The sequence below is a fragment of the Cydia amplana genome, chromosome 9 (genome assembly GCF_948474715.1).
Source record: "Cydia amplana chromosome 9, ilCydAmpl1.1, whole genome shotgun sequence".
NCBI lineage: Eukaryota > Metazoa > Arthropoda > Insecta > Lepidoptera > Tortricidae > Cydia > Cydia amplana.
In genome coordinates, this window is record NC_086077.1 from 14,438,909 (window position 1) to 14,464,589 (window position 25,681).

At 36.9% G+C, this 25,681-nt stretch overlaps 3 protein-coding genes, 1 long non-coding RNA gene and 1 other non-coding gene across 8 annotated transcripts in view; 3 read left to right on the top strand and 2 right to left on the bottom strand.

The window, feature by feature from the left end:
* Positions 1–25,681, top strand: part of LOC134651186 (dihydropyrimidine dehydrogenase [NADP(+)]) — a 58,955-nt gene that overhangs the window by 18,838 nt on the left and 14,436 nt on the right. For both annotated transcript variants that reach the window (XM_063506229.1, XM_063506230.1), the window contains one exon: positions 449–542. In XM_063506229.1, coding sequence (XP_063362299.1) covers positions 449–539 — 91 coding nt within the window. In that variant the 3' untranslated portion in view covers positions 540–542. The remainder of the gene's footprint in view (positions 1–448; positions 543–25,681) is intronic.
* LOC134651191 (alpha-(1,3)-fucosyltransferase 10) overlaps positions 798–25,681 on the bottom strand; it is a 155,633-nt gene continuing 130,749 nt past the window's right edge. The window contains exons 1-4 of one of the 3 annotated variants that reach the window (XM_063506245.1): positions 10,768–10,882; positions 10,602–10,675; positions 9,632–9,847; positions 798–2,616 (exon numbers count right to left, since the gene is read on the bottom strand). In XM_063506245.1, coding sequence (XP_063362315.1) covers positions 855–2,183 — 1,329 coding nt within the window. In that variant the 5' untranslated portion in view covers positions 2,184–2,616; positions 9,632–9,847; positions 10,602–10,675; positions 10,768–10,882 and the 3' untranslated portion in view covers positions 798–854. Of the gene's footprint in view, positions 2,719–9,631; positions 9,848–10,601; positions 10,676–10,767; positions 10,883–25,681 lie in introns of those variants that run through there. The other 2 variants (XM_063506244.1, XM_063506243.1) reach the window with 2 other exon arrangements.
* Positions 4,811–4,918, top strand: LOC134651278 (U6 spliceosomal RNA). Its single transcript, XR_010097098.1, has one exon. It is a non-coding gene; the product is annotated as a U6 spliceosomal RNA (small nuclear RNA).
* LOC134651170 (uncharacterized) lies at positions 13,156–14,415 on the bottom strand. Its single transcript, XR_010097082.1, has 3 exons — positions 14,336–14,415; positions 14,172–14,245; positions 13,156–13,487 (listed from the first exon to the last, which is right to left on the bottom strand). It is a non-coding gene; the product is annotated as an uncharacterized LOC134651170 (long non-coding RNA).
* Positions 15,545–23,299, top strand: LOC134651169 (DNA-directed RNA polymerase III subunit RPC5). The gene is made up of 8 exons (XM_063506206.1): positions 15,545–15,677; positions 15,771–15,989; positions 16,350–16,512; positions 17,279–17,394; positions 18,284–18,424; positions 20,020–20,188; positions 21,080–21,267; positions 22,675–23,299. The coding sequence occupies exons 1-8, from the start codon at positions 15,648–15,650 to the stop codon at positions 23,092–23,094; spliced, it is 1,446 nt and encodes a 481-aa protein (XP_063362276.1). The 5' UTR covers positions 15,545–15,647; the 3' UTR covers positions 23,095–23,299.

A 25,681-nucleotide genomic window follows, 5' to 3' on the forward strand; every position in this document is an offset into this window, starting at 1 on the left:
AGATAATTTTGACCATAATTACTTATCATCCTATTAGCAACTTCTGTTGCAGGCTTGCATTCACTTAATAGTCCTGACATGTGTAATGTAGTAATTAAGTACGTACTTATTCAAAGATTTGTTACGAACTAAATGTGTTCTTGCTTTAACCCTTTAACCGACAGAGTCTGATATATAAGACATTAGATATCCAGCTCATTTCGCCACAGTCTGATAAATAAGACAAAGATCTGATTTGGTTTTTACAGCACATTTATAACTCCCGTAACTATGCCATCTGCGTGGTACAATTACTGTCGGTGGCGACACGAGCACGCTCGATCAAAAATTGCTGGCGGTTGAAAGGTTAATACCCTCTGGTCATTGGTCACTGTCCCCTGGTTATCAACCACAGATCAAGGCTTCTTAACCAATTAGTAGATTTGTTAAAACAATATTTTAATTACAGGATGGTGCCAAAGACAATTCCACACGTTATCAAGAGAGGTCTCCATAAACAAGTGCATCCAGTACATCCCTTGGATGGAGTGTGTCAATAAAAATTTAAGAATATGCAAATAATATATTAAATATATTAATAATGATACTGCTGATGAAATATAAAGAAATTCAATATTGTGTCTTGGTTACTTTAAATTACCTTTCTTTGGCCATTATTCTGTGCAACTCGTTACCTACCTACTTAACTAGACCTCAAGTCCCTATGTATCCAAGTAGGTAATCGTTTCGTGGATTTTAAATAAGGCAAAAAAAAAAGAGGTTTTATAAAAGTATAAAAATATATTTAAAAAAAATACTGATGCTCTATCTCAATTGGTTTTTAAACTTAATGTCAATATGATCATCAGTTGATCTCAGTTCGTATTTGTGACCCTTTTATATATTTCATTTGCTCTCGTTTTAGCTAGTTCCCAAGAGAAGACCCAATCGTTCTGTGGATTAACATCCAATGACAACGCTGATAGTGGCTTTGGACAGTTGTAGTGTCTCTTGTCTACAATTCTCTTATCATAAATCCCTTTTCTTCGTTTGTGTAGTTTGTCGCAAATGAAACATTCAAATTCTTCAATAGTCTTCAATGAATCCATTTGATGGGGTCTCATTCTGAAGTCAATTATCAACCGTTCATTTGTTATTATTTGATAAATTTTATGTTCTAAATATTGCTCATACAATACATCATCTTCTAACAACTTGTTTAAATGTTCACTTAAAAGCTTTGGTGTGGGAAAGTCTTCCAGTAAAATCGCCGATTTTTTATTAGGTAACCAGTCTCTTATAGAAGGAGATCCAAAGTAAATAGGTACAGTACCAACTCTTATTGCTCTCCAAAACTTTTCAGTGACATAATCTTCACACACCCCGTTTTCTATAGCTATAATAAACTTGTATCTCGAAATAAACTTTAAAAATTCGTCGTCACTCAAATGGTTCAAATAATCATCAACAAACTTGGAAGGCAATTTTTTGTTATTCAGACAACTTCCGTAAGAATCAACTTCTATGTATTTCATTAGTTCTTTCACATAGGCATCTCGCTCAGTGGATGTCTCACAATCACTCTGTAAATACATAACACGAGCTATCTCATTCAAATAAATATTCTTTTCAAAAGTTGTTACAAAGTATTCTTCATTAGTAATATGTTCAATAGATTCCAGATGTTGTAAAGGGAAAGGCACATTGCTGTATCTACTTAAGGTAGAGGAGTAATTGAACATTCTTAGTATTTGTTCATGCATTAGCTCCTCTACATTCCTCGGGGATTCTTCATGGTACAAGCCCCAAGTATGCTCCGACTTCTTTGGTAAGGGTAAATGGTTAAAGTCAATGTTACTCCCATAGAACAAATAAGCTTCAACATTATTTCCATGTGGAACAGTTCCATTGCTGTAAATGGAACATCTTATACCTTGTGCACAGTGTTTAGTTTCCAAAGTGCCAGGAAATCCTTTAGTCCACCACAATATCACTGGATATTCTGACTGTTCAAAATTATTAGATCTTCTATAATCTTTTAAAGTCCAAATTACAAAACAAACACACAGTAATAATGATGCACATAATACTTCATTCAAAGTAATTCGCAATAGTCTTTTGTATATTTTTAAACACAGTTTGATGATGAAAAACATAGCAAATGTCGAGTACTGTTTACGTTTATCAAACTTATTACCACACATGTCTTATCACCCACTTGCTTATCAGTTAGCGGGGAGCCGTCACTTATTTTATCAACAGCTAGCTTCCTACCATGTTTCTATATTACAAAATAAAATACTACTTTTTAGGGAAACAATTTAATTACAAAATCCACCCTCTTTCCCGATGCATATAATAAATATCAAATGAAAGAACTATAATTAAGTCTATGTAGAATATTACATAAATGCTCAATACCCATCTGCCACTTGTAAAAACACTAAAAAGGCTCAGAGTGTTGAAAGCTATTTGTGAGATAGCATAATACATTTCAGCTTCAAATGGTACCTGGTCGACGAGGTAGAGGATTATGAATATTAGGGACAGCACAAGGGTGGGCCCGGACGCAAGGCAGTGCCAGAAGCCTGCTGACTCCACCAATAATGGTAATATATTGAGAATGATTGCCAATACCTAAAAGTAACATGACACTGTTCAATTTTAGTTTTTGGATACAAATTATGCAAAAGTGCCAGTGTCATAATAACCTCTAATGTCAGTGGAGGAGTTAATTTGCTTGTAGGTCTTGTAATAAACAAGGGGGTCAATTAATAATAGCAATCTTGTCTCTAAAAACATTATTTTAGCTTGGCCAGAGCAAACCCCCTCTCCCTAGTAATCCAATAAAGATCTATTGTCAGAATAAATATTAAATGACAATTTAACAGTCCAATCAATGCGAGTGACGCGTTGTTAGACATCAGAGTGGCTAAAATGGCTAACACATTACATGTTATTTGGATAATCAAGTATGACTGCTCGGCTAGATCGTGCACTTGGTCCACTAAGTAGAGTATGATGAACAGGAGTGAGAGGACGAGAGTAGGTGCCACAGCCAGGCAGTGAAACGTCGTACTTGCCGTAGTGCCGGAGATCATGAACGGCACTACCATAAGGGCCAATGATATAACCTAAAAGGAAATACCAATAACTTTCTAACATACGCAGTCCTAAAAGTCAAGTTATATGTGTCATATTGACTTCATCTAATATCAGACAGATTCTTAATAGTGATAGGTATTTTAGATTTATTAAAAAAATTGCTTCACTGCACTGGTTAATATAATAAGACATACATAAAATGAAATTATAAACTGTTCATTCAAATTGAGTTCTTGACAATCTCGACATTGACAATAAGACAGTGACATCCGTCAAAATATGTACGTTCGGATAAATGGTTATATAATGATAAGCAAACCTATTGGCGGGAGATGTTTAAATTTGTTGTGAATGTTGTGATCAAGTAAATCTTGTCAGTAAAAAAAGGCGGCACATTTGAAAAATGTACGCGCGAAGGGATATCGTCAAATAGAAAATTTTAATTTCGCGCCTTTTTCTACTGACAAGATTTGCTTGACCATCTATATTATTGTTATTAAAACAAAACTCGTGGCTATAGGTTTGCTCGGTTATATCGAAATAAAAAGAAAATACTTTAATGAAAATAAATACACATAGGTTGTGACCTAAGTTGTAGTAAAAACATGCAATGTACTGTCAGGTGAAGTTATTTTTTTAAATAGCTGGGGCTACTAGAAACCATAGGTTTTGTATGAATATATTTTACCTTTAATAATTTTATTGAATTTTTTGGTAAATTATATTGAAACATAACAAATGTATTAGGCCGCAAAGCTTTCTGGTTCCAAATACTCCCCGAGGTTCCAAATAGCCCCGTGTCATGATGTCTATCTGTTGTAATACTTGTAATTTGGTATTAAACAACTGTACCGATATTCGGAACCTAAAGTAATATATTGAGAGTGGCAACACTGTAGTTAGTCGTATTGTCCTTTTCTAGCATATACGTCCATCTCTCTCCCACACCCCCACCACTTCAGGCAGTTGCGTTTGACAATTTTGACAGTTAGAAATAAACGCAAATTACCTCATTGGCTTGCTGTTTTTCCATCTGGAAGGTCGTGAAGCTAAACTGCTGGTGAGTTTTTGAATTTGTACCCCAGTTTAGCTGACTATATTGAAAAACAGTTTCTAACGGCTTTTGCCGTTCGAAATAAATATTTAAATTTAGTTGTCCGTTAAACTATCTAGCAAATAAAAATGATCCGGAATAGTGATGTGCAAGTGTTTTCAAAGGCTGCCTGCGCGCACCGTGGCTATGCCAATGAAAATACTAAAACACATGGTAGAAAACACATCGAGCTGGTAAAGCGTGCACGTGTCACCATTATAATTTAATTTTATTAAGTCTCTTCCGAGTCTTGTTAGTTTAAATCTTTGTGTGGGTATAATAACGGTTGAAATTATATAATACTTAAATGGTGATGTGTGGAGGTATACCCTTTCAAGTGATTTGTGTTTTCGAATACGAATGGATCGGATAGTTAATATTACGTAGAACCTACGTATTAAGGTAGAAGCTTATAGACGTGTAGGTTTTTTATCTGTCCAAGTATCTATCAGCAATTTATCTTTTTATCCCGTTCCGGGTTAATATAATATTTCAAAATTAATTTTTTGGTAATAAACTTGCTGATAAATAACGTGTACCCGAATAGGAGTCGACGATATTTTCGCTCTAAGGGACACAAGGTAACGAACAAACCTACATCGCAAACATTGCATTTATTTTTGTGGAAAGTGAGTACTTCGGCAGTAAGTACATAAACTTAAATCTGACTAGACATAGAGAGAGATTAGCATGGCTCTGCGCAAGAATGACATGCGAATTCGTGAAGTATTTCACTCTGTATCTATCAACTTATATCTCTCCAACTAGATCTTTGATTTATGTAGGTAGGTACCTACTTAAATATATAACTTAGCAGGTACTTACAGCTTTAAAGGTTAAGGAAAAGAACTCTTGCATGTAGGTGCTATATGTGCTTGTGTTATTTTGAATTTGAATAACTTGATTATTAATTCTATACGTAACTACATACAAGAGGGTCAATTCTTAAGCCTACTTACCTACCTACATAAATAGTACACTTAAATTAAACGTTTCAAATAAAATCGGAAGCCTGTGACATGGAAGGGCATTAACGATACGGGAATCTTTAGATTGATTCATTGACGAAGACGCATGGTTTGGTTCATATTGTCAAATTATATTAGTTAACTGTAGAGTTAAAGTTTAGTTTTGGCAAATCTGCGCGTCACCGTGAATGACACTTTCTAAAAGTGCCTGTTAAAGCCGGCGTAAAGCCTTTCACCTTGTCGAGCAAGGAACCCGCAACTTAGGGAATATTACCCATAAACTCAGGGTATTTGATTTGAATGATACTTATTCTTAAACTTACGTTTGTTATGGTTCCACCTGCTAAGGTGCGCCTAAGAGAATCTTTTATTCGTTCACAAACTAACGTCAAGTTATTTGTGATGAAACCAATATATTATGTACCTATCTAAACCTGCGCAAGGCTGCCATGTTTACACCTGCGTAAGGTGTGCCAAAAGAATCTTTGATTCGTTCACAAACTAACGTCAAGTTATTTGTGATGAAACCAATATATTATGTACCTATCTAAACCTGCGCAAGGCTGCCATGTTTACACCTGCGTAAGGTGTGCCAAAAGAATCTTTGATTCGTTCACAAACTGACGTCAAGTTATTGATGATGATATTATAACCTATGTAAGCCTGCGCAAGGCACGTCAGACATATTCACAGAAATATAAATGATATGGTCATAACACAGGCGTGCGAGTAGACCACAATCACAAAAATATTACAAAGATTAAGTTGTAAATATCTCTTTTTAGAGAATGTAAAAATGGTTTAAAATAATGTTTTGGGTAAAAATCAGTCGAAATAGGCAAGGCTTCGTTATTAGAGTTTTCATTTTTGTTTACCAATCTATTTCAAGGGTCCCGAACACCCTATTGGCTAAACCCGAAATTGGGCTAATTAACTGTGGTAAAAGTGAAAACTGCTTTCCATTTACATAACATTTCTAAAATTATAATAGGTAAAATAAAAACCTAAGATTCCAGGCCTATCTCGACTCATTTTTATTTTAAAGATGGAAAAAATCTTTGCACCCTAATATAAAATTGTGGTCTGGAGACGCTAAGCCTCATAACTTGGGTGGCATAGATAATACTAAGAGATTTAGTCACCTAATTTCGACTATAAGCCCAGGCAGAATATTGATAATTAGAATAAGGAGTGGTCAATCCTCCAAGGTCCATACAATCTGTGGACTCTAATTAAATCAGGCTCGGTAAGCTCACGACACGACAGAGCTTACGATTCCATTCTGAAATAAGCTATGTTTACAATATATATTACCCATGGTGTGGAACAAACAGCCTGCTCAAGGTGTACAAAGGGTCCGTTTAACGGCCCTATAAACATCTACAAACCTTTGAAGTCTAGGCCTGCTACAATATGACAGACTAGAAATAAATACATATGATCCCAATGTAAGAGCAGCTCACAGTTGCATAAATTATATTTGGCTGGAGAGCACTTGTCTTTCAGTTAACATGTTTACGAGTACCTACCTATGTACACGACATGACCAAGGTTACCTACCTTTTTACATAATTATTATATCCCTGACTGCCATGGTATATTAGGAAAATTATCATGTGCTGGCGGTGCTGCACAAGCATGTTTGAAATAAAATATACAAAACTGGCCTAACGGGCGTTTATGAATTATGTATTTTACACCCTTGTGTCTGTATTGTGACCCTGGAAGTTTTAAACCACCTGTATCGTAAGTGCTCCTATGCACGGATTAAGTTTATAATAAACTACCCATGCCCTAACCTCAAGGGCAAGTGCTTCTATGCACGGACCAGATACTGTTGTCACTTATTTCACTTATCATGACTTGTCATAGTTTGATACTACACGTTTAATAAATTTAAGACCGTGGAATGTACCCACTACAAAAGGTTTTTAAAAATAGTGACTGAATGGTTTGCACGAACGGTTCTAGCACAGTTTCTGGGCGGTCACGTCTAGGGCATGACCCTCTAGTTCTCAATTTATACAAAATTATAGCATTGTGATACTGTTCGCTTTGCACAATAAAATAGGGGAACAGGAGCACGCCTTGCGAAAAGGCGAAGCTATTTTGAAACGCAAACCTTTCAAAAATAGATTGAAATATATAAATAATTATGTTTTTGGTGTGGAACATGTAATTGTACACCCAAACAAATGCAATCATTTATTATATGTTAGCAAAACTCTGCCAAAGTGTTAGTCTGTCTCTACAGTGTAACCTGAAGGCATGAATGCACATGAATCTCTTGAAACATGGTGGATTAACTAATTTACACCCCGTCTGTGTCTTGCTCCTACCAAATCCACAAGTTGAGGACCTCAACCTATCTAGGCACCCTTCTTGCTCGAGACCTGAAAAAATAATCTCATGCAGTCAAGTGTCGGAAAACCAGGTCCACACTCTTAGCACTACTGCCTTCCAGGAGGCGGGATGTTAATAGACTAGCCTATATAGTAGGCCAGAGATATAGTATACAAAAGCACATTGGCCCAAATCCAGTAATATTATATGCACTTCAGAATACAAAATAATTGACTATTCTGCGTATATTTGATATCAAAAAGTTACAACTACCTACTCTTAGGTCATAAGGAGGATAAATATACATAAATATCAAATATATTCGACAAAGTGTTGACCCTAGCATTGGATAAAATAGAGGTTCCTCTTAAACGGCATCTGCGCTGTTGGCTTTGGGCCCACGGGTGCCCGGCAAAAGGTCGGGGACCCCATGGTTCCGCACAGTTATTGCAAATAATGTAAAATCACAAAATAAACACAAATTTTCATTTTGGTTAAAAACACATATGCGATGAGCTAAGGTTTCGAATTAAGTACCTTATTCTTAATCTGGAAAGAGAAGACTGAATATTCAGAATTAAGCTATGTCTATGAATGGTTTACATAAATTAAGCCACTTTAGCGTTCAGAAACAATCAAGTTTATGTCTACTAGTAGGCACCAGATAAGGTAAACTACTCATACTGCATATATAGACAATAATGAGTACAATTAAGGTCACTTGATGATAGCTAAACATGAACATAAGCAGAATGAGCTGCACCTATACAAATATCATTGATAAAGCTCTGTGGCAATTCTACATTTACCATTTGAACGCCAAGAGCACCAAAAAGCGTCGTAACTAGTGCCCACATGAGTATTATGATATGGCTTAAGCTCTCAAAGTAACCTTCACAATTTTAAGTAAGGTTTGTTTAGGTCCATTAGCTCGCGTTCGCGTTAGTAAAGCGTACAAACGATTAAATGCATTTTATAGCTATAACCAAATAAATAGCTCACACTGGCTCACAGTCATTAAAAGAATTCAGTAAAATCATTAAAAGTATTCCCTATGATATTTTATTAAGTACCTACCCAATATTAACTTTGTGGGTAGTGATAGTGATATAACGAATATTTAAAATATTCGTCTACTTAATCCTGAGGGATTCTGGAAATAAGAAAGGTCTTGTCCTTGTTATATCCTGCAACTGCTTACCTTACTAGATAATTATTATCAAATTTGTCAATAATTGGGAGTTATAAATAAAAACTACTCGAGTACTTTATGATTTTTATCTTTTCATATTTTAATTACATCACTCCATATCACAGATGTTGTATGCTCCCTGAAGAGTAGACTGACTTATCTTCTTTTACATAGTCTCACATACATATAATTAAGTACTATAGCACCCTTGTGGTGACTCACTTATTTTCGTTGAAAATGTATAAGTACCTACATTAAATACGTATATAAAATGGAAAGTTAGTATCATAATATAATGGTATATAAAATTGTATGCTTTACTAAATACCTCTCTCCTCACATGTATTAAAATAAAGGGTGTACTACATAATTAATTAAACACTCCTAATATAATAATATTACATATACATAATATGTAAGTACATGTATAATCACATTGGCTTGGCGTCTTCCCACCACCAGGCGATAACAAACACGTCTCAATATATTACTTTAGGTTCCGAATATCGGTACAGTTGTTTAATGACAGCGTTTTACACAAAAATAAAACGCTAATTAAATAACTTACCATATTCGGAACCTAAAGTTTTAATCCTGCCTGGTGTAAATATGTATAATTTTGAGACAATGAGGTAATTTGCGTTTATTTCTAACTGTCAAAATTGTCAAACGCAACTGCCTGAAGTGGTGGGGGTGTGGGAGAGAGATGGACGTATATGCTAGAAAAGGACAATACGACTAACTACAGTGTTGCCACTCTCAATATATTACTTTAGGTTCCGAATATGGTAAGTTATTTAATTAGCGTTTTATTTTTGTGTAAAACGCTGTCATCTAAGCAAGACTGAAAGTACAACCCCTTTCCCTAGCAACTAAAAAGAAATCAATTGATAATACTACTAGTAAAGCTAAGTAGAATAAGCAATATAAAAACCATAGCCAAACTCTCACAAGATTTAGAATAAAGCATTGGACAAATGCACCAAATACGAATGCTATTTGAAAGCATAGGTATAGTTTTTCCATGAATATGGGTACTTTTTGTCGGACATACAGTATCACTAGAAGAAGCGATATGACGAATGTGGGGCCTGTTGCTACGCAGTACATGTGGCCCTTTGGTTTCGTTAGAAAAGCCGGTAAAGTCATAATTATAAGTGAAAGCCCCTACGACAAAATAAAGTCATAAGATTCATATTCAAAGAACAATGTATAGTTTTATTTCAAATAGATGAGGCATGGTAATTTCGAATAAACACCAGCAATATTGTTTATGATTTGTTATTTAGGGTTCCGTACCTCAAAACGAAAAAACGGAACCCTTATAGGATCACTAGAGCGTTTCTCCTAATGGGTCCATTAGTTTCCGAGAAACGCATTAAGTTGAAATTTGGCACACATATGTATTACTGAATCGCGATTAGAAAGAGATTGAGATAGCTGTCAATCCATATTGATTTTGACGTAAGCGTATGGAAATCTGTTATTTCTAATCCCTTTCTGATCGCGGCATGATAATAAGTTTGTGACCCAAAGACGGACGTTTTTTAAAATACCTACTTCATAAGGTAAGAATATTCTGTAGGTACCACAGAACAAGTTAGAATGGCGATGCGAGCAGGGTACGTGTCGCCGCGGGGTTTTGAGCAAACGCTCGCATGCTACTCGCCCGCGCTGACCGAAAATGAAGTAAACATGCCTTTTTGCGCTACAATAACGTTCAGATTAAGAAGCCAGACATCAAATCTGTCTAAAGGAGGCGTATTCATTCACCACGCACACAAGGCGCCAGCTAGTTTTTACTACCGTTGCGCGAGTGTTAGTAAATGTGGAGAAGAACGAGCGGCGACACCGGTTCCGATACTAACTGCGCGCGATAGCCATTCTAACCTCTTTAATATGTTCTGTGGTAGGTACTTACAAACTCGACCAGTTTCATTATAAATATATTATATTTAATAAGTTCATTCCATTTCTTATCTACTGGCACAGAATCTGGAAAAAAAGGCGAGATACTGGTAGTTTGAGACAAGATAAATCAAGAAGGTATGTGTTACAATAGATTGCTGGTTATAGTGGTTATTTACCATTTATAATCATGTCCGACATTTTGTAGATTTGTTACTGGCGCTTTTCTTATGCGTGAAAAATTTAATAATTATATCATTTGTTATGAGATTTGTACGTAAATGTATACATATCTTGCTGAAAAATCGTCAAAAATTTAATATAAACCTATATAATAAATAATACATCTATGATATAAACAAATATACACTTCTAAGCTTCATAATGACGTTGTAAGTTTTTTTGAGTGATATAAAACCTTATATAGATTAGTAATAAATAGGTTTCATTATATTAAGCGACCCGCCCAAGACCCGCCCCGGCTTCGCACGGGTTTAGTTATACAAAACTTTAGCAAATGATACACCAAAACCTTCAAGAATCACTCTATTGGTAGGTGAAACCCGCATGAAAATCCGTTCAATATTTTTATTTATCGCGGAATTTAATTTAACGCAGCTTCTTACATAGGCGAATAACGCGCGAAAGTAAAGCGACGCGGCGCGACGCGGATAAATCAATCCTTTGATACCCATAGGAGTGTCCTACGTAAGCAATCTAGTTGCGAACGCGGCGCGGGGCCGACGCGGCGCGAATTGCACGCGAATGTCGGGCGGCGCCGAAGAAGCAAACCGTGAGCGGTCTTGACGCGATGACGAAGCGGCGCGGCGAGGAGCGAACGCGATCAATCCATTTGATTTTTAGACGCGAATACGACGCGGCTAGAGTGAAATACCGGATTTGATTTGATTAGTTGACTCACATTTGATACTTTATAGGTTTTACTGTAATCGATAGGGAAAAGAAAAAAAAAATTTTTCAATGTATGGGAATTGGCATAAAGAACTTAGGGGCCAATGAGGTATATGGCACTTATGACTATTGTGAGTTCGCTGTGATAATGACTCGACAAAGTAATTATTTATTATTATTACATCTTTTAAGCTAATTGCGACTTGCGAGGTCTACAGCTCACAGACAACTAGTACTTTATTAAATACGAATAAGGTCGATATCTTTCTAACATCTCTCTAGCACGTGTATTATAGACGCGCCCACTTCGGACAAGGCCATCGCATCGCGCCGCGCTACGCCGCGCCGCGTTCGCGCGAAGAACGCTCACCAAGGACGCTATGACATTATGAGTAGGTATATAGTTCTCGAGAGACCTTGTAGAGTGGTGCCCTAGATATAATAAAAGAAAGAGTGGCCCACAAAAATTTAGATGGTCGAATGATTTAACAAGAATAGGAGGTAAATGGATGCAAACAGCAAAAGAAAGGAACAAATGGAAAGCTATGGAGGAGGCCTACGTCAAAGGACGAGTTGAAGTTAAAGTTGATAAATCAAATTAATAAATGTTATGTATCAGCTTCAATAATAAAGGCTAATTACAATTACAATATAGTTCTCGAGAACGGCACAACTATAAGTAGGTACCTACCTATACCTACCTAAAGTCTATTTTTTAATTCGGTAGACTAAAATGACATTTCTTAGTATGAAATGACATTTTATGTTCATACTATGAACTGTCATTTCAGTCTACCGAATTAGTGATGGGTAGGACATCAGTTTAAAATGAGTTTGTATGAGTACCTCATTTTCTAAAATGAGGTGTTACAATGTCTTACTTCAAATGAGGTGAGGTACTATATTTTCAGCGTCGACTATTCCATGAATTCCAACAGCGACATTTTTTTAAATGTATATTCATTTTTATGTATTCATCACTTCCTTTATAAATAAATAAATCTATCTATCTATATATTGTTATACGCTACAGTATTATAGGTAGTGGTTTGTGATGCGCGCGAGTAAATGAGTATAATGAATAGAGGAGTGAAGTAAGACATTTTTGCGGTACGAAGTATTGCGACAAATTTACAAAATGAGCGGTACAAATGAGGTGCCTCACGAGTGAGCGACTCAACACTATACCGAATAAAAAAATAGATTTTAATTCACATAACTGCCGGAGAAATTGCCAAACCTTGCAAACATCACTGTAATAAAGCTTAGCAAAAAAGAAAACGAAAATAATTAGAAAAATAGTTATATATTGGTTATTACACGTAGTTATCGATTTAACGTGTATTATAATTATAACATGATTAATCTGAAAGCAAATTGCTTTCTTCGCTTCACCATTTTCACCTTTTAAATTTGCTTTATCAGCCACACACCTCCCCCCTACCCTTACATGACCAGCCAAATTTCAGCAGACATGCATGCGTTAGAGTTAGACCGAGATAAGTCTGCAACAATTTTGATAGCACACGCAGTGCAAGTGTTATTTTAATCGTCAAACTGATATGAAATTATGACGTATAAATAACACTTGAAATGCGTTCGCCCTCGAAATCGCTGCAGATTTTCCTTGGTTTAACTCTGCATCTGCATATTACGCAATATTTATTGTGCATCCTCTTTCATTAGCAATCAGGACTAAATCCAGTACCAAAACCGCCAATAAAAACAAGTAACATGCGCCGTAGAACAAAAACGTCCACATCCGAGTTAGATTTAAAAGAAAACACTGAACAAACGCTCCAAACGTAAACCATATTTGAAAGAAAAGGTACATTTTTTCCATAAATAAAGGTACTCTTTTAAAAATGTACAATTCTATAAATAAAAGTGATATAATTAAAGTGGGGCCAGTTGATATACAGTACATATGCCCTGACGGGGGATTCAGTATGTTTGGTAAAATCACCAATATAAAAAAGGAGGTTGTCTGAAAAAAAAAAGGAAATATTAGATCTTGTTATGTCTTGTCTAGAATAACTTTATTATATGTCAGATTTACAGATCTACACATCAAAGTAACTTAAAAAAAACATACGATCTAAACTAACTAACGATACAAGAAAACTTAAAAAATAAAACACAAATTACACTTAGACTAAATTTAACTAGCTAACTGTCTTGTCTTGAAACCTGGAAAACTAATTAGAATTTTTAAGAATCTTATAGATTACAATAGCTTATACTCTCTCGCTATAGTTAAATATATAGCTGTTATTGATATGGTACGTGAGACTTCCCAAGAAGCCCCTGTTCTTAGTTCTAAGTAACCCCGCAATACGGTATTATTTGCTCCTTATCACGTTTATGATTATTACTCACATTTGAAATTTAAGAAACTTGAAACATGGTTGCATACTCTACTGTTTAACTGAATCGATTATAAGAAGGGCTTGTTAGAATAGATTTTTTATTTATAGTAAGTTACATAAACCAGTTTTACGTAGTCCCAAAACTCAGGTAGCTTTTACTAGATAATCTCTGTGCAACTTTTTTGCTAACCACCTAAAATAAATGAAAAACCTATACGTGATGTAGTATAGGTAATCACTTTGGAACTCCACTGACCATGTGATTCTGATTCACGGTATATAGATAAGATCTTAATACTTACAAATTGAATTATTTTGAGGATAAAAACTTTGTATTTTAATAGTTGCTTTACATTTATATTACGAGGAGCTTGTGCTGAAAAAAGAAAAGTAGGGAATATATAATGAATGTGGTGTATAGAGGTACATATTTAATTATTGTAAATAATAATACATAATTACATACTATTCATCGTAACTAACGCCTAATTTTATCTTAATATACTCGAAAATTAATTGCATTATCTATTTATTTTCACATTTCACACAATACTTCTAAAAATATAATAATTAAAATATTATATGTATGATACTTCTAAAAATAATAAACAATCCTAAATGACGGACCCATTTTTTGTGTAACGTTTATCCGACCGCCGAAGGGGATGCGAAGAGAGTGTTTTTTTTAAGCCGTAACACACTATCACACCGTACCAAGGTCGCGGTGAGGTAGTGATTTAAGGCCAAATATACTGGGTCAACCAAATCTTGTCAGTAGAAAAAGGCGGCAAATTTGAAAAATGTAGGCGCGAAGGGATATCGTCGCATAGAAAATTTGAATTTCGCACCTTTTTTTACTGACAAGATTGGGTTGACCATCTATAGTAGTATAAAGTGGCTAACACACTATCGCATAGTGTGTTACCCACTTTATACTACTCTTTAGCCCCCATTCGCACGGGAGCTTTTTCAACGCGCGTTAAAAAAGCGTTTGAATGACACAAATGGATAACCATGTATACATGTATTCACACACCAGCGGTGGCGCTTTTTATCAAGCGTTGTTGGATTTTCGACTTTAAGCCTTGGTCGTTAAATCGAATTTTAGAGTGCAGACGGATTCAAGCGCTTTTTTGATGCGCGTTGAAAAAGCTCTCGTGCGTATGGGGCCTTAGTGGAGTCCAGACGAGACAATTTTTCGCCAATCTGATGATATTGTCCGATCAAATCAGGACGTGCGGACGCAAACATCAATTTAATTCTCCGATCAAATCAGTAGGTGCGGACGCAAAAATGCCAATTTTCGAAGTTTCTATCTGTGGAATGCAAAGGTGATTAAATTTTTGTACGTGTGGACGCTAGATCAGATTGGCGCCTATTATTTTCCTGATCAAATTGGTCGATTTGCCCAGGTCGTCGCTCTTTTGTTAAGTTAAGTTAAGTTGTTAAGTTTGCTCTTTTGCTCTTATACGCTAATCGGCATAAAGTCCCTACTACACGGCTGGCTACTAACTAACCACGACTTTGGTGCGGTGCGGTAGTATGATATGGCTTTTACAAACGCCTGTGAATAGCTATTTGAGTTTATTATTCGAACGCCATAAAAAGAGCATAATATTATATTATGACTCAAACATCCACGAACCGAACTGACCGAACTGTCCAAGTTGTCCAACCGAAACGAATAGTCGGATGTAATTTGGGATATTTCTCTATTATATTTTCATTTAATTTCATGAAACGCCTATGTTATTTTTGCATTGAAAACATTGTTAACAATGGAAGAAGAAGATCCGGTTGTTCAAGAGGTAAATTCCCTTAAAAAAGAGCTTTTACAACGTGGTATGCCGTTAGGTTATGTTATTGTGCACGGACTCGGTTTCAAATTCTTTTTATTTCAGATCCCAGTGTTTCTATCTCAGGCGTTGGCTAGTAACTTGTACATATATCAGTACCCCGTGAGGCCGGCGAACAGAGAATGGAAGGATGTTAATGTGGTCAATGCATTTATCAAGCCTAATAACAAACTGGTACGGTTGGAAGTTGGGCTGGACACCTACAGCGATAAGTACTGCTCGTCCAAAGGCGAGCAGATCGCCATAAATACTGATGGCCAACAGGTAAGCTCTGGTAATACATAAAACGACTACACAAATATACTAACTCGTGTAGGTAGGACATCATTGTGGATTGCTGTTACTTCATAATTGTAAAAGTTGTGTTAAACAGAAACTTTAAAGAGTCGTTAAACATTTAACACCTGCACAAACTGCTGTGCTGTGCTGCAGTGGTCAAAATGGGTGATCATTTTCATATTTTTTACTAGTTTTAATTGTTTTAATTGTTAATTCCAAATCATTTATATGCTTGCAAATATGGTTTACAAGGTATTCATTACAACTTTCCAAAATATATCAGATAGAGAAAATTACAAGCACAACATCAAAACCTACTTTTATTTAACTATTTTGTTTGTCCAGGAATCCAGGTACATTAAAGACAAAGAGCGGGAGAAGGCTCAGTACTTCAACAGCGGGATTATGGATAAGATGGTATTTGAGAGCAGCGCACCCTGCCCGGACACACAGCACTACGCAGTAGCCATTTTACAGGACAAAGAGCTGCACTGCACACCAATTAAAGGTATTAGTTAGTTTGTTTTACTGGGCATTTTCCGCAATGCGACAACCATTGTTTTACTGGGCATTTTCCGCAATGCGACAACCATTGTGCCTATTTTGCGTGAAAAATGAGGTAGCCACCCCAGCTCCTCCATGAAACCTAGCAGTGTCTTCAAGTTGGTAACTACGTCCTTCAGTGTGCATGGAGTCCCTAGGTATTGGTTCCTGTATACTTCTACCTGTTAACATTGTAGGAGAATATGTTTTGCTGTTTCCTCTTCTTCCATGCACACTCTGCACATGATGCTGTCTGTGTTATCAATATTATGTAGGTGTTTGTTTAGTGTGTTATGTCCTGTTATTAAAGATATACAGTAGTGTGCAATATAATAGCAGTGTATTTATAAATAAATAAATATCAGGGGACAACTCATAAATCAACCTAATTAATGGGAGGGGGTTTAGGGTTATACTAAAGCAGTGTTTTTCTAGTTAACTAGTGAAATTGCTTTATGTAGTAAACCTTAGAGTATATAACCAAACAGAGTAGCCAATAAACAGGCAATCCCGTCTGTCGAAAATAGGCGGCCAATCGTCTTACACAATGTATGGACTGAAGTTTATCTGAGATGGCTATTTTGACGTTACGCATACATTTGACGTGCCCCTCCCCCGCAAAAATTGGCAGAATGGTTTGTACGGAAGATTACAGACAAGGCGTCTCTGTTTGGTTATATCCTTTAAGTAGTAAACCCAGCTCTGCAATTATAAAATATTGTAATTTACAGGGATTGTGCAAATGAGACCATCTTGCTCTTATTACGATAAGCAAGACAAGCGGAAGAATGATAAAAACAAGGCTGAAAACTCTGATGATGAAGAAAAAGAACCGGAAGCTCAACAGGTCGGTATAATATGTATTCGGTAATCTATTTTTTTTTATAGTATTTTAATAAAATAACGAAAACTGACGAATTTTTGAAGTGAAGAGAGAAAAGTGAGTTTACAATCTTAAATGTGACATTATTTTACACCAAACATTCAAATGAATAATAAATAAACCCAATCCAGTCCGCCATTTTGTAAAATGTTAATGATTTGAGGTTTGAGGGATGACAAAATTCAAACTGTTATTCTACGGGTAGGCCTCAAAGGCAATAAAACAGGTACATAATAGGGTATTTTCCTACTAGTCAAATCAGCTTCTTTTTTAGAACTGTCAAAACGATTTGCTAATATGGAATTTATATGAAACATTACATCGTGACGTCATGGTCAACTCACCTACTTTTTATATTTCTATCCGATTTATTAAATAGAACTTGTGTTTAAAAATATGTAACTACTATCTATGTTTTTCTATTAATTATCTGATGCTTTATTTCATGCATGGTGTAAAATAATTTATTTTATATACAGTCAAATACCCTATGCTTCATTCATAATATTTATTAGTGTTACAAGGGGGCATAGTTTTTGTTTAACTCATGCAATTTATTATTGATACCCGAGCAAGCTTAGTTTCGTTATTTAGTGGCCATACTGGCCTTAAGAAAAAACCATTACTCTATTGGGAGTATCTGGGAGTAACATCAACTTCTCTAAGTGCCAGTTGCACCATCCGCACTTGACAGACTGATGAACGTCACCCGTCGCGCCGCGGCGGTTTACTACGAAACATTCCATACAATAAAATTTAGCGATGACAAACAGTTTGGTGCAACCGACCCTAAATAAATCAGTTTTGCCAATGTGATTTTATATCAACTTTTTTGACATATTTTTACTAACAGGTAACAGTAAAATTCGCCCGGCAAGAAACGGATGTTGCAAAGAAGGCCCGGGAGAAATCTTACGAGTCCGTATCTCAGCGTATCGCCGAGGAGCCCTGGTACCACGCGCTATGGAAGCATGCGGACACGGACTATGCAGATGTGAGTAATGCTCTTGTAGATTGTAAAGCATGTTTTACATACACCTTGCTGTCTTGTAGGTTTAATAGGTTGTGTGTTAAGGGCGGTAAACAAGAATTTACGAACGAGCGTGAATTGAAGACCGAAGCCGAACGCGAGGGCTTAATTAACACGACTTCGTAACTCCTGTACCGCCCATGACGCACACTATGTTTTTCATCACACTTGTAAGGATAAAACGGAAATAATGGTCTGGTGTTTTTCAGGAGCTTGACTTGAAAGTTTAACAGTGTCAAAACAAAACAAATATCAACTTGTAATAGCTTTTTAGAAAAATAAAAATATTAATTCGTAAACGATGATGACGATTGATGAAATGCTCGAAAGCTTTCCTCAATGCCATCTGACGCGATATCGGGCTTACCGAAAAATTATCTGTAGTTTAGCGATTTTAGAACTTTTGAAACCTACACCACACTCCGAGAAAATACTGGTATTCGAGATTAAGGGCTCATTTAGACGGCGCGCGAACTCGTATACGATTTTAGTTACATTGCGGACCATTGAGGCTACATCGATTCAGCCGACCGATCAAACGACGCAATGTAATGAAACTCGCAAGAGAGTTCTCGCACCGTCAGGCGTGGCTCACTCCGCGATTTCGTCGCTTTGCTACAGGTAGCTAAAAGTACATTCGTTCCGCCCCAATTTTGGGGAAAGCCATAAGCCGCGCGTGGCGCTGTCGCCACCTAGCGGCCATATCTGTGCTGATCAGAACAGACGCGTTTTGTTAGAGAGTAAGTCTTCTGTACTTAGTACTATTATTTATTCTGTCACTGTGGCACCGTCTAAGTGAGCCCTAACCTAATGTGTGTCGTCCCAATTTCACCACGGTGACAGGTGCGACAATTGTAAAACATCACCGTTGCTGACGTCACAGGCATCCATGGACTACGGTTACCGCTTATCATCGGGCGGGCCGTATTCCTGTTTGCCACCATCAGTGTATTATTTAAAAAAAAATTATTATATGGGAAAAAACAGATATTTCTCTTACCAAGTTTCTGACAACTGTCACAAGAAACACGACAATTGTCACATAATTCCGACACAGAACTCATTTCCTGTCAAGAATTGCCGACAATTCTTTTAAATCTTGTGACAATTGTCAGAAACTTGGTAAGAGAAATGTCTGTTTTTATCCCATATAATAAAGTTTTTTTTTTAATAACACACTGATGGTGGCAAACAGGAACACGGCCCGCCCGATGGTAAGCGGTAACCGTAGCCCATGGATGCCTGTGACGTTAGCAACAGTGATGTTTTACAATTGTCGCACCTGTCACCGTGGTGAAATTGGGGCACAGACAAGACATCCTCTAGACTGAGCATAGTAACGCTACCCCCTCTGCCACTTATACGGTAGTTTTACTCCATCTTCGAGTCAATCCCGTGCCGTGATTGGTCCGTGTCTTTGAACGGACCAATCACGGCACGGGATTCGCTCACCTCGTCCCCCCGCACCCCCGTATTTTTGGCAGCATCGGTTTCATGAAATAATTGCTCTAAACTCCGTCTAGAGGATTCCTAGTCTATGAATTGGGTCCTGTTGTCAGCTGGAGCGCCTGAAGTTGTTCAGCGCGGCCACGGGCCAGGGCTCGGCGCTGGCGCTCCGCGCGCGCGAGTACGTGCGCGCGCTGGTGCCGCCGCCGCCGCCCGACGAGGCCCAAGCGGCCCCCAAGCGACCGGACCCGGTCGAGCAGCTTACTGACATACTTAACAACGGTAAGTGGATATTCTTTATTCAAACAAACACAAGTATATACAGCAACCTATGGCGAGACTTTTACTGCTAGTACATAGCAGGAATGTTGCGAACATCCGCATCCGCAACCGCGGAACTTCCGCATTATTTTCAACATCCGCATCTGCATCCGCATCCGCATAAAATCGATGCGGAGCTTATGCGGATGCGGATGTCAAACAAGTCGGTACAGGAACGTCTTAGCGGCGGCGTAAGTGCTAGGTAATTTCGTCATTACCTATAACGAAATCGTCTAGATCCAGAAAAGTCGGCCAAGTTACTGTTTATTAAATATAACGCACCTATATTCTTGCTCAAATACTAAACGTTTCGTTTTTTTTTTAATAAAAAAATACTTAAAATGTAATATTTGACGTTTTCTAAGTACCTAATCTTGACATCCGCATCCGCATCTGCATCCGCGGATGTTAGCCTTTAAATATCCGCATCCGCGGATGTCAAAAAATCTGCATCCGCAACATCCCTGGTACATAGTCATCAGTATTATAAACATGTATATAATTTTAGAACTATCTCTAAGAGGATCTTAAATTAAACATATCTACATATTACTAAGTTACATAGGTAGAGTTTCAATAAATTCTTATATCTACGTTGTAAGGTCGGCGACTTGACTGCGAATATGTCTGCGTTTCGGACTGTAGCTATGATATGGTTTGATAAATAAAAATATTACTTATGGGGCAATCAATCAAAGACAGACACTCAAAAAGATAAACGGGTATAATAATTAAATACTTACTATACATAGGAAACAGCCTTAACTTAGAAAAAATATCTGCAACCATCCTCATCACACAAGTACCTACTCCGATTCAAACTTCCAATATTTCCACCATTTCTATTTCCAGCCAAACTCATGACGTTTGACGACCTCCGCTCGCTGATCCGCACCGAATCCGGGCCGCTCAGTGAATCGGCCCTACTCTCCCTGCTCAGCGGGCACGCGTGCTGCGTCCGCGGGCTGTGGACCGCGCGGTCCGCGGCCCTCGGCGCCGGGGCCACGGCGGCGTTGTGGCGCGCTGCGAGGGACCATGTGGTGAGTGCACTTCAATCTTCCAGCTAGCCGTCATTGCCTATATATGTATTGCATTGTATATATGTATTGTGTATTGGCCTATGCCAATGAGTAAGCCTAAGTTCATTCGGACGGAAACCGGCCCGCTTATCGAATCCGCACCTTTGTAGTCACACGTGCTGTGTACGCAGATTATAAAGCCCTTGCTACACGGTCGCCGACAAGCCTTCAGACCGCGTGGCCTTGGTCCGTCCCGGACCGTGTAGACAGTTGTTTCCAACAAAATTTGACCAAAACTGACCAAGGACAGACCAAGGACAGACGGTTAGAAGGCTTGTCGGCGACCGTGTAGCAAGGGCTTAAACCGCGAGATCGTCGGCGCTTGGTGCTGTAAAATGTAATCGCATTTGTGATCACAATAAAAACTCTGAATTTTGCGTTTTTTCTACTGATGAAGCATTTTCCCGACTATAGTTTAATCTACTAGAGAAGCTTTAAAGGCTTCGTCACACAAGCGCGTTTTCCGGGCAGGGCGTGAGCGCGGCGCGCCGCTTTTACATATAAAACGCTCACGCCCCGCTCACGCGCCGCCCTTGCTGGAGCCTATAATATGGTAAAAAGTTTAGTTCAGTATAGGCTTCACTATCTATATGTCCAATGTCTTTTTTTTCTAGCTAGGTCAGTTAGCTAGTTCAGCTCCGAATTGTAAACTAGGTACCTATCATTTTTTCATCAGATTGAATACCTTTCTTACTAAACTAAAGACTCAGCATGATCAAGCTGTGAAAGTACATCCTCAAGTAAAAGTTTAGAGATGCCATGAGGTTCACAAGATGCCATGTTGAAAAGCAACTGTTAAATAATAAATGTTGTACCATTACGTTTAATCTCTATCGCTCATTTTGAGCCGTTTAGGTTTATCAAATTGTAGATATACCTCTAGGGAGCGTTCAAGTATTACGTAACGCAATTTTTGGACATTTTTGACCCCCCCTCCCCCCATGTAACGCGCCGTAACGTTTTTCTGTACCCCCCCTCCCCCTAGTAAAACGTTACGTAACCACCAAGTGACCATTTTTTTACCTATCCTGTAAAGCAAGCAAAGCAATTGCAAAAGCAAAATTTTGTGAAGGTAAAAAAATTTCAAGTGGTCATTCCATCTGAAATTTTGAGAAAAAAAAAACGTTTTAAAAAATGCGCGAGAGAATCTCTCTACGCGACCGTTCTGAAGGGTTAAAAAAAATGTTACGTAACGCGGAGTTCAAATCACCCCCTCCCGCCCCTGTAACGCATCGTAACGTTTTACAAGACGCATCGTAACGTTTTACAAGACGCATCGTAACGTTTTACAAGACGCATCGTAACGCCCCCCAAATTCGTTACGTAATATTGAACGCTCCCTTACCTATTATTATATTTATTTTCCAGCTTTACCTGTTCACCCAACACTCCTACATCGACCGGCGGAAGGTAGCGGCATCCGTCCGCCTCCCGCCACAAGACGTACTCGCCATCATCCGCTCCGTCGCCAAGTTCAACCCCAAGACCGGCTGGGAACTCCTCATCCCCCCCGACTCGGCCTTCGAGGCCAAACACCCCGAACTCATCCAACGACAAAACCTCTACTGGGAAGCCAGGCAAAGATTATTCAACGAGATGCTCATAGGAGAAACGGTCCCCAAGCGACAGCGGAAGAAATCACAAAGAGACTCCATCAGCTCCGATATCATGAGCCCGAAAGCCAGGGCCAATAGTGTAAGCGAAGAAGACAGTGGAAAGAGAAAGAAGTCTGTGACCGGTGGGAAACGGACTAGGAATGTGAGTTCTAGTAGTGTGCAGGATACGTGATTGTGTGTGTAGATAGGTTATCAAATTGTGTGGTGACGCGTTGTTTAAAGCTGATGGAGCTGGGCTGGATGCTTTAAAGAGGTATGGAATATACAAGTATTTAAAAGTACAGTAGGTCGCCATAACCATTGGCTACAGTTGCATTGTTAGTGTAGTTTTAGTTGACAATATAACGACTGAGAAATGTACCATGCGCAAAATGGTCTGTTTTTTCTCTGACAACCAATTTATGTGACTTTTGCATAACTAATGCTGCTGCTGCAATGTGAGAAAGACCTTGTAGGGTTTACAAGTAGGTCTCTATTTAGGCCGGGTCTTCGGTGCTGCTGTGTGCTGTGCATAGCACAGTGTAACATTGTATTTGAACTTGGGAACAGCAAAATTTCTATAAAAATTTACGTAGCATACGAGTCGACGGGAGATCAAGTAGGCCTGAGAGATCCAGATCGCCATCAAACATTTTACAACTCACACTGTTCATTGATGAATGATGTATTAACATCATCATTGATGTTAAAATGATATGCTCTAAAGAACATATGTTATTTGTAACATTCTAAATAGCTGGAATAACTGAATGTTGCTTAGGTAAAACCTTGGTGAAAGTAAATATTATCCACGTTTTTATCATGTGAATTTATAAATTTTATGTATGGTATAAAAATTTGCTTAAATTGTTAACCACCGGTATTCGAATCAGCCTTGAATATAAAATATATTTAAAATACAGTTATGAAAATCGTGTTAAATTGGTATTTTAAATTATATCAAAATGTTATTTTATTGAACACTTATTATTTTGACCTGTACTGTACCGTCTGTCTGTACCTAATCAAATTAACCTTGCCAAAACTGTGGCCACATTTCGATTTTGCCTCCTGTAGTAAATAATAATGTATTTTGTATGTATTTTCATTTTTATATTCAATTATAATAAAATAAAATCCATAACAAATGTAAATAAGAAACTGCAGTGAAATTAAGCTCATTTCTGTTCAATTGCATAAATATTAATTTTCTATTGTAGTGTTTCCAACTATTGTTTTGTTAGGTATTTAAGATACTTTTAGATAGTCTGAAAAAAACAACATCTGTATAAATTAGCCAAATACATTATTTATTAATTGATACAAAAACACCCAGTCTCCAGTGCAAAATATTGACGCTATTCTGTATTCAAGTCACCTAAATAACAACTATGTGATTTAATTTTTTTAGGTTGTTACTTTTTTTAACAAAAATAAACTATATTATTTAATTACAATGTTTTTCTAAATTATACCTGAAAGTTTTTATTAGCCTAGATTTTTTAAGCGTGGAAATGAATTTTAAGAATATTCCGGGTGGGCCACGACCTTTATGACGCAGGTTGTATGATACATGTTGTATAACAGATAAATTACCATGTGGTTAGGATTTTGCTAATTTAAATATGCTGGGTTACAATATTATAATTCGTCAATACTTACTCAAAAGGGTTGAAACAAAGAAAATTTAGTAACAATAGTTATTTATTTCTGCTTTGAACAAAAACATTGATTTCTTAATTAATACTAACAAAATATTAATAAGTGATGGGTAGGGTAAGTTATCTTAAAACTTCCACATATACTGTCATCAGCAAAAATACCTGATTATGATAAAATAACATGATACTAATCCAAACACTCAGTTTCAGTAAGATAATTTTATCTAAAACCAAGTGTTTATAATTTTTTTTCACAATCCGTTTAAATTTTATTCAAAGACTCAAATGTTCGAAAATGGATACCTACATCCAACGAAAAATGGACTAATGTCTATGCGAAAATAAAATCATCATATTAAATATGTTTTTCAACTATTAGCCATAATCGCTAATCATTGAAAACAAAACAATCTGTATGTAGGTATAGGTATAGAATACGTTACCAGAAATTTGTTAACCTAAGAAGCTACTTAAGCTAATCAATATTATTTAATAAACTATACATCAATAATGCGTGTAAACTTGTGATTTAGATTCGAAAAATATTAAGTTATGTTTTCCTTAATTTCTAGATTTTTTTTTCTATTTGGTGCAATATTCTCATAAAATATGGATCAATATAATTGTAACATTTACAGGACACAACTGTTGTAAAATATTAGTTATTTGTATTAATAATTGTTATATAAATGCTTTATTCAAATATAAAAAAAAAATAACAAATAAGAAAGACGAGGTAAAATCAAGTTAAATAAAAGTGTAGAAAATCAGTAATAAAATAAAATCTGATGTTACTCTAATTGCATAATTTATAAATCTGTCTATATATTTTTATATTTTTACGGAATTTCAAATAACTACTTTCTATTTTGGCCCTTAATCTAAATTGATACAGCTTTTACGTGATGACATCCATATCCAGTAACAATAAATATTACTAAATTCACAAAAGAATCGCATATTAAGAATATTAAGATCTATTAGATCTTGAATAATTTTACGGTTTAGACTCACTTGTTTTAAGTCACTCGCGCTGCGCTGCACTGTAAGTGCTTGAGAAAGGAGACCTAGGCTCTCCGAAACTAGTCGCGCGAGTGACTTAAAACAAGTGAGTCTAAA

Coding starts and splice junctions, on each gene's coding strand:
- LOC134651169 (XM_063506206.1), top strand. CDS start 15,648: ATGGAAGAAGAAGATCCGGTTGTTCAAGAG. Junction 17,395..18,283: donor AAGAACCGGAAGCTCAACAG/GTCGGTATAATA, acceptor TTTTACTAACAG/GTAACAGTAAAATTCGCCCG. Junction 21,268..22,674: donor GCGCTGCGAGGGACCATGTG/GTGAGTGCACTT, acceptor TTTATTTTCCAG/CTTTACCTGTTCACCCAACA.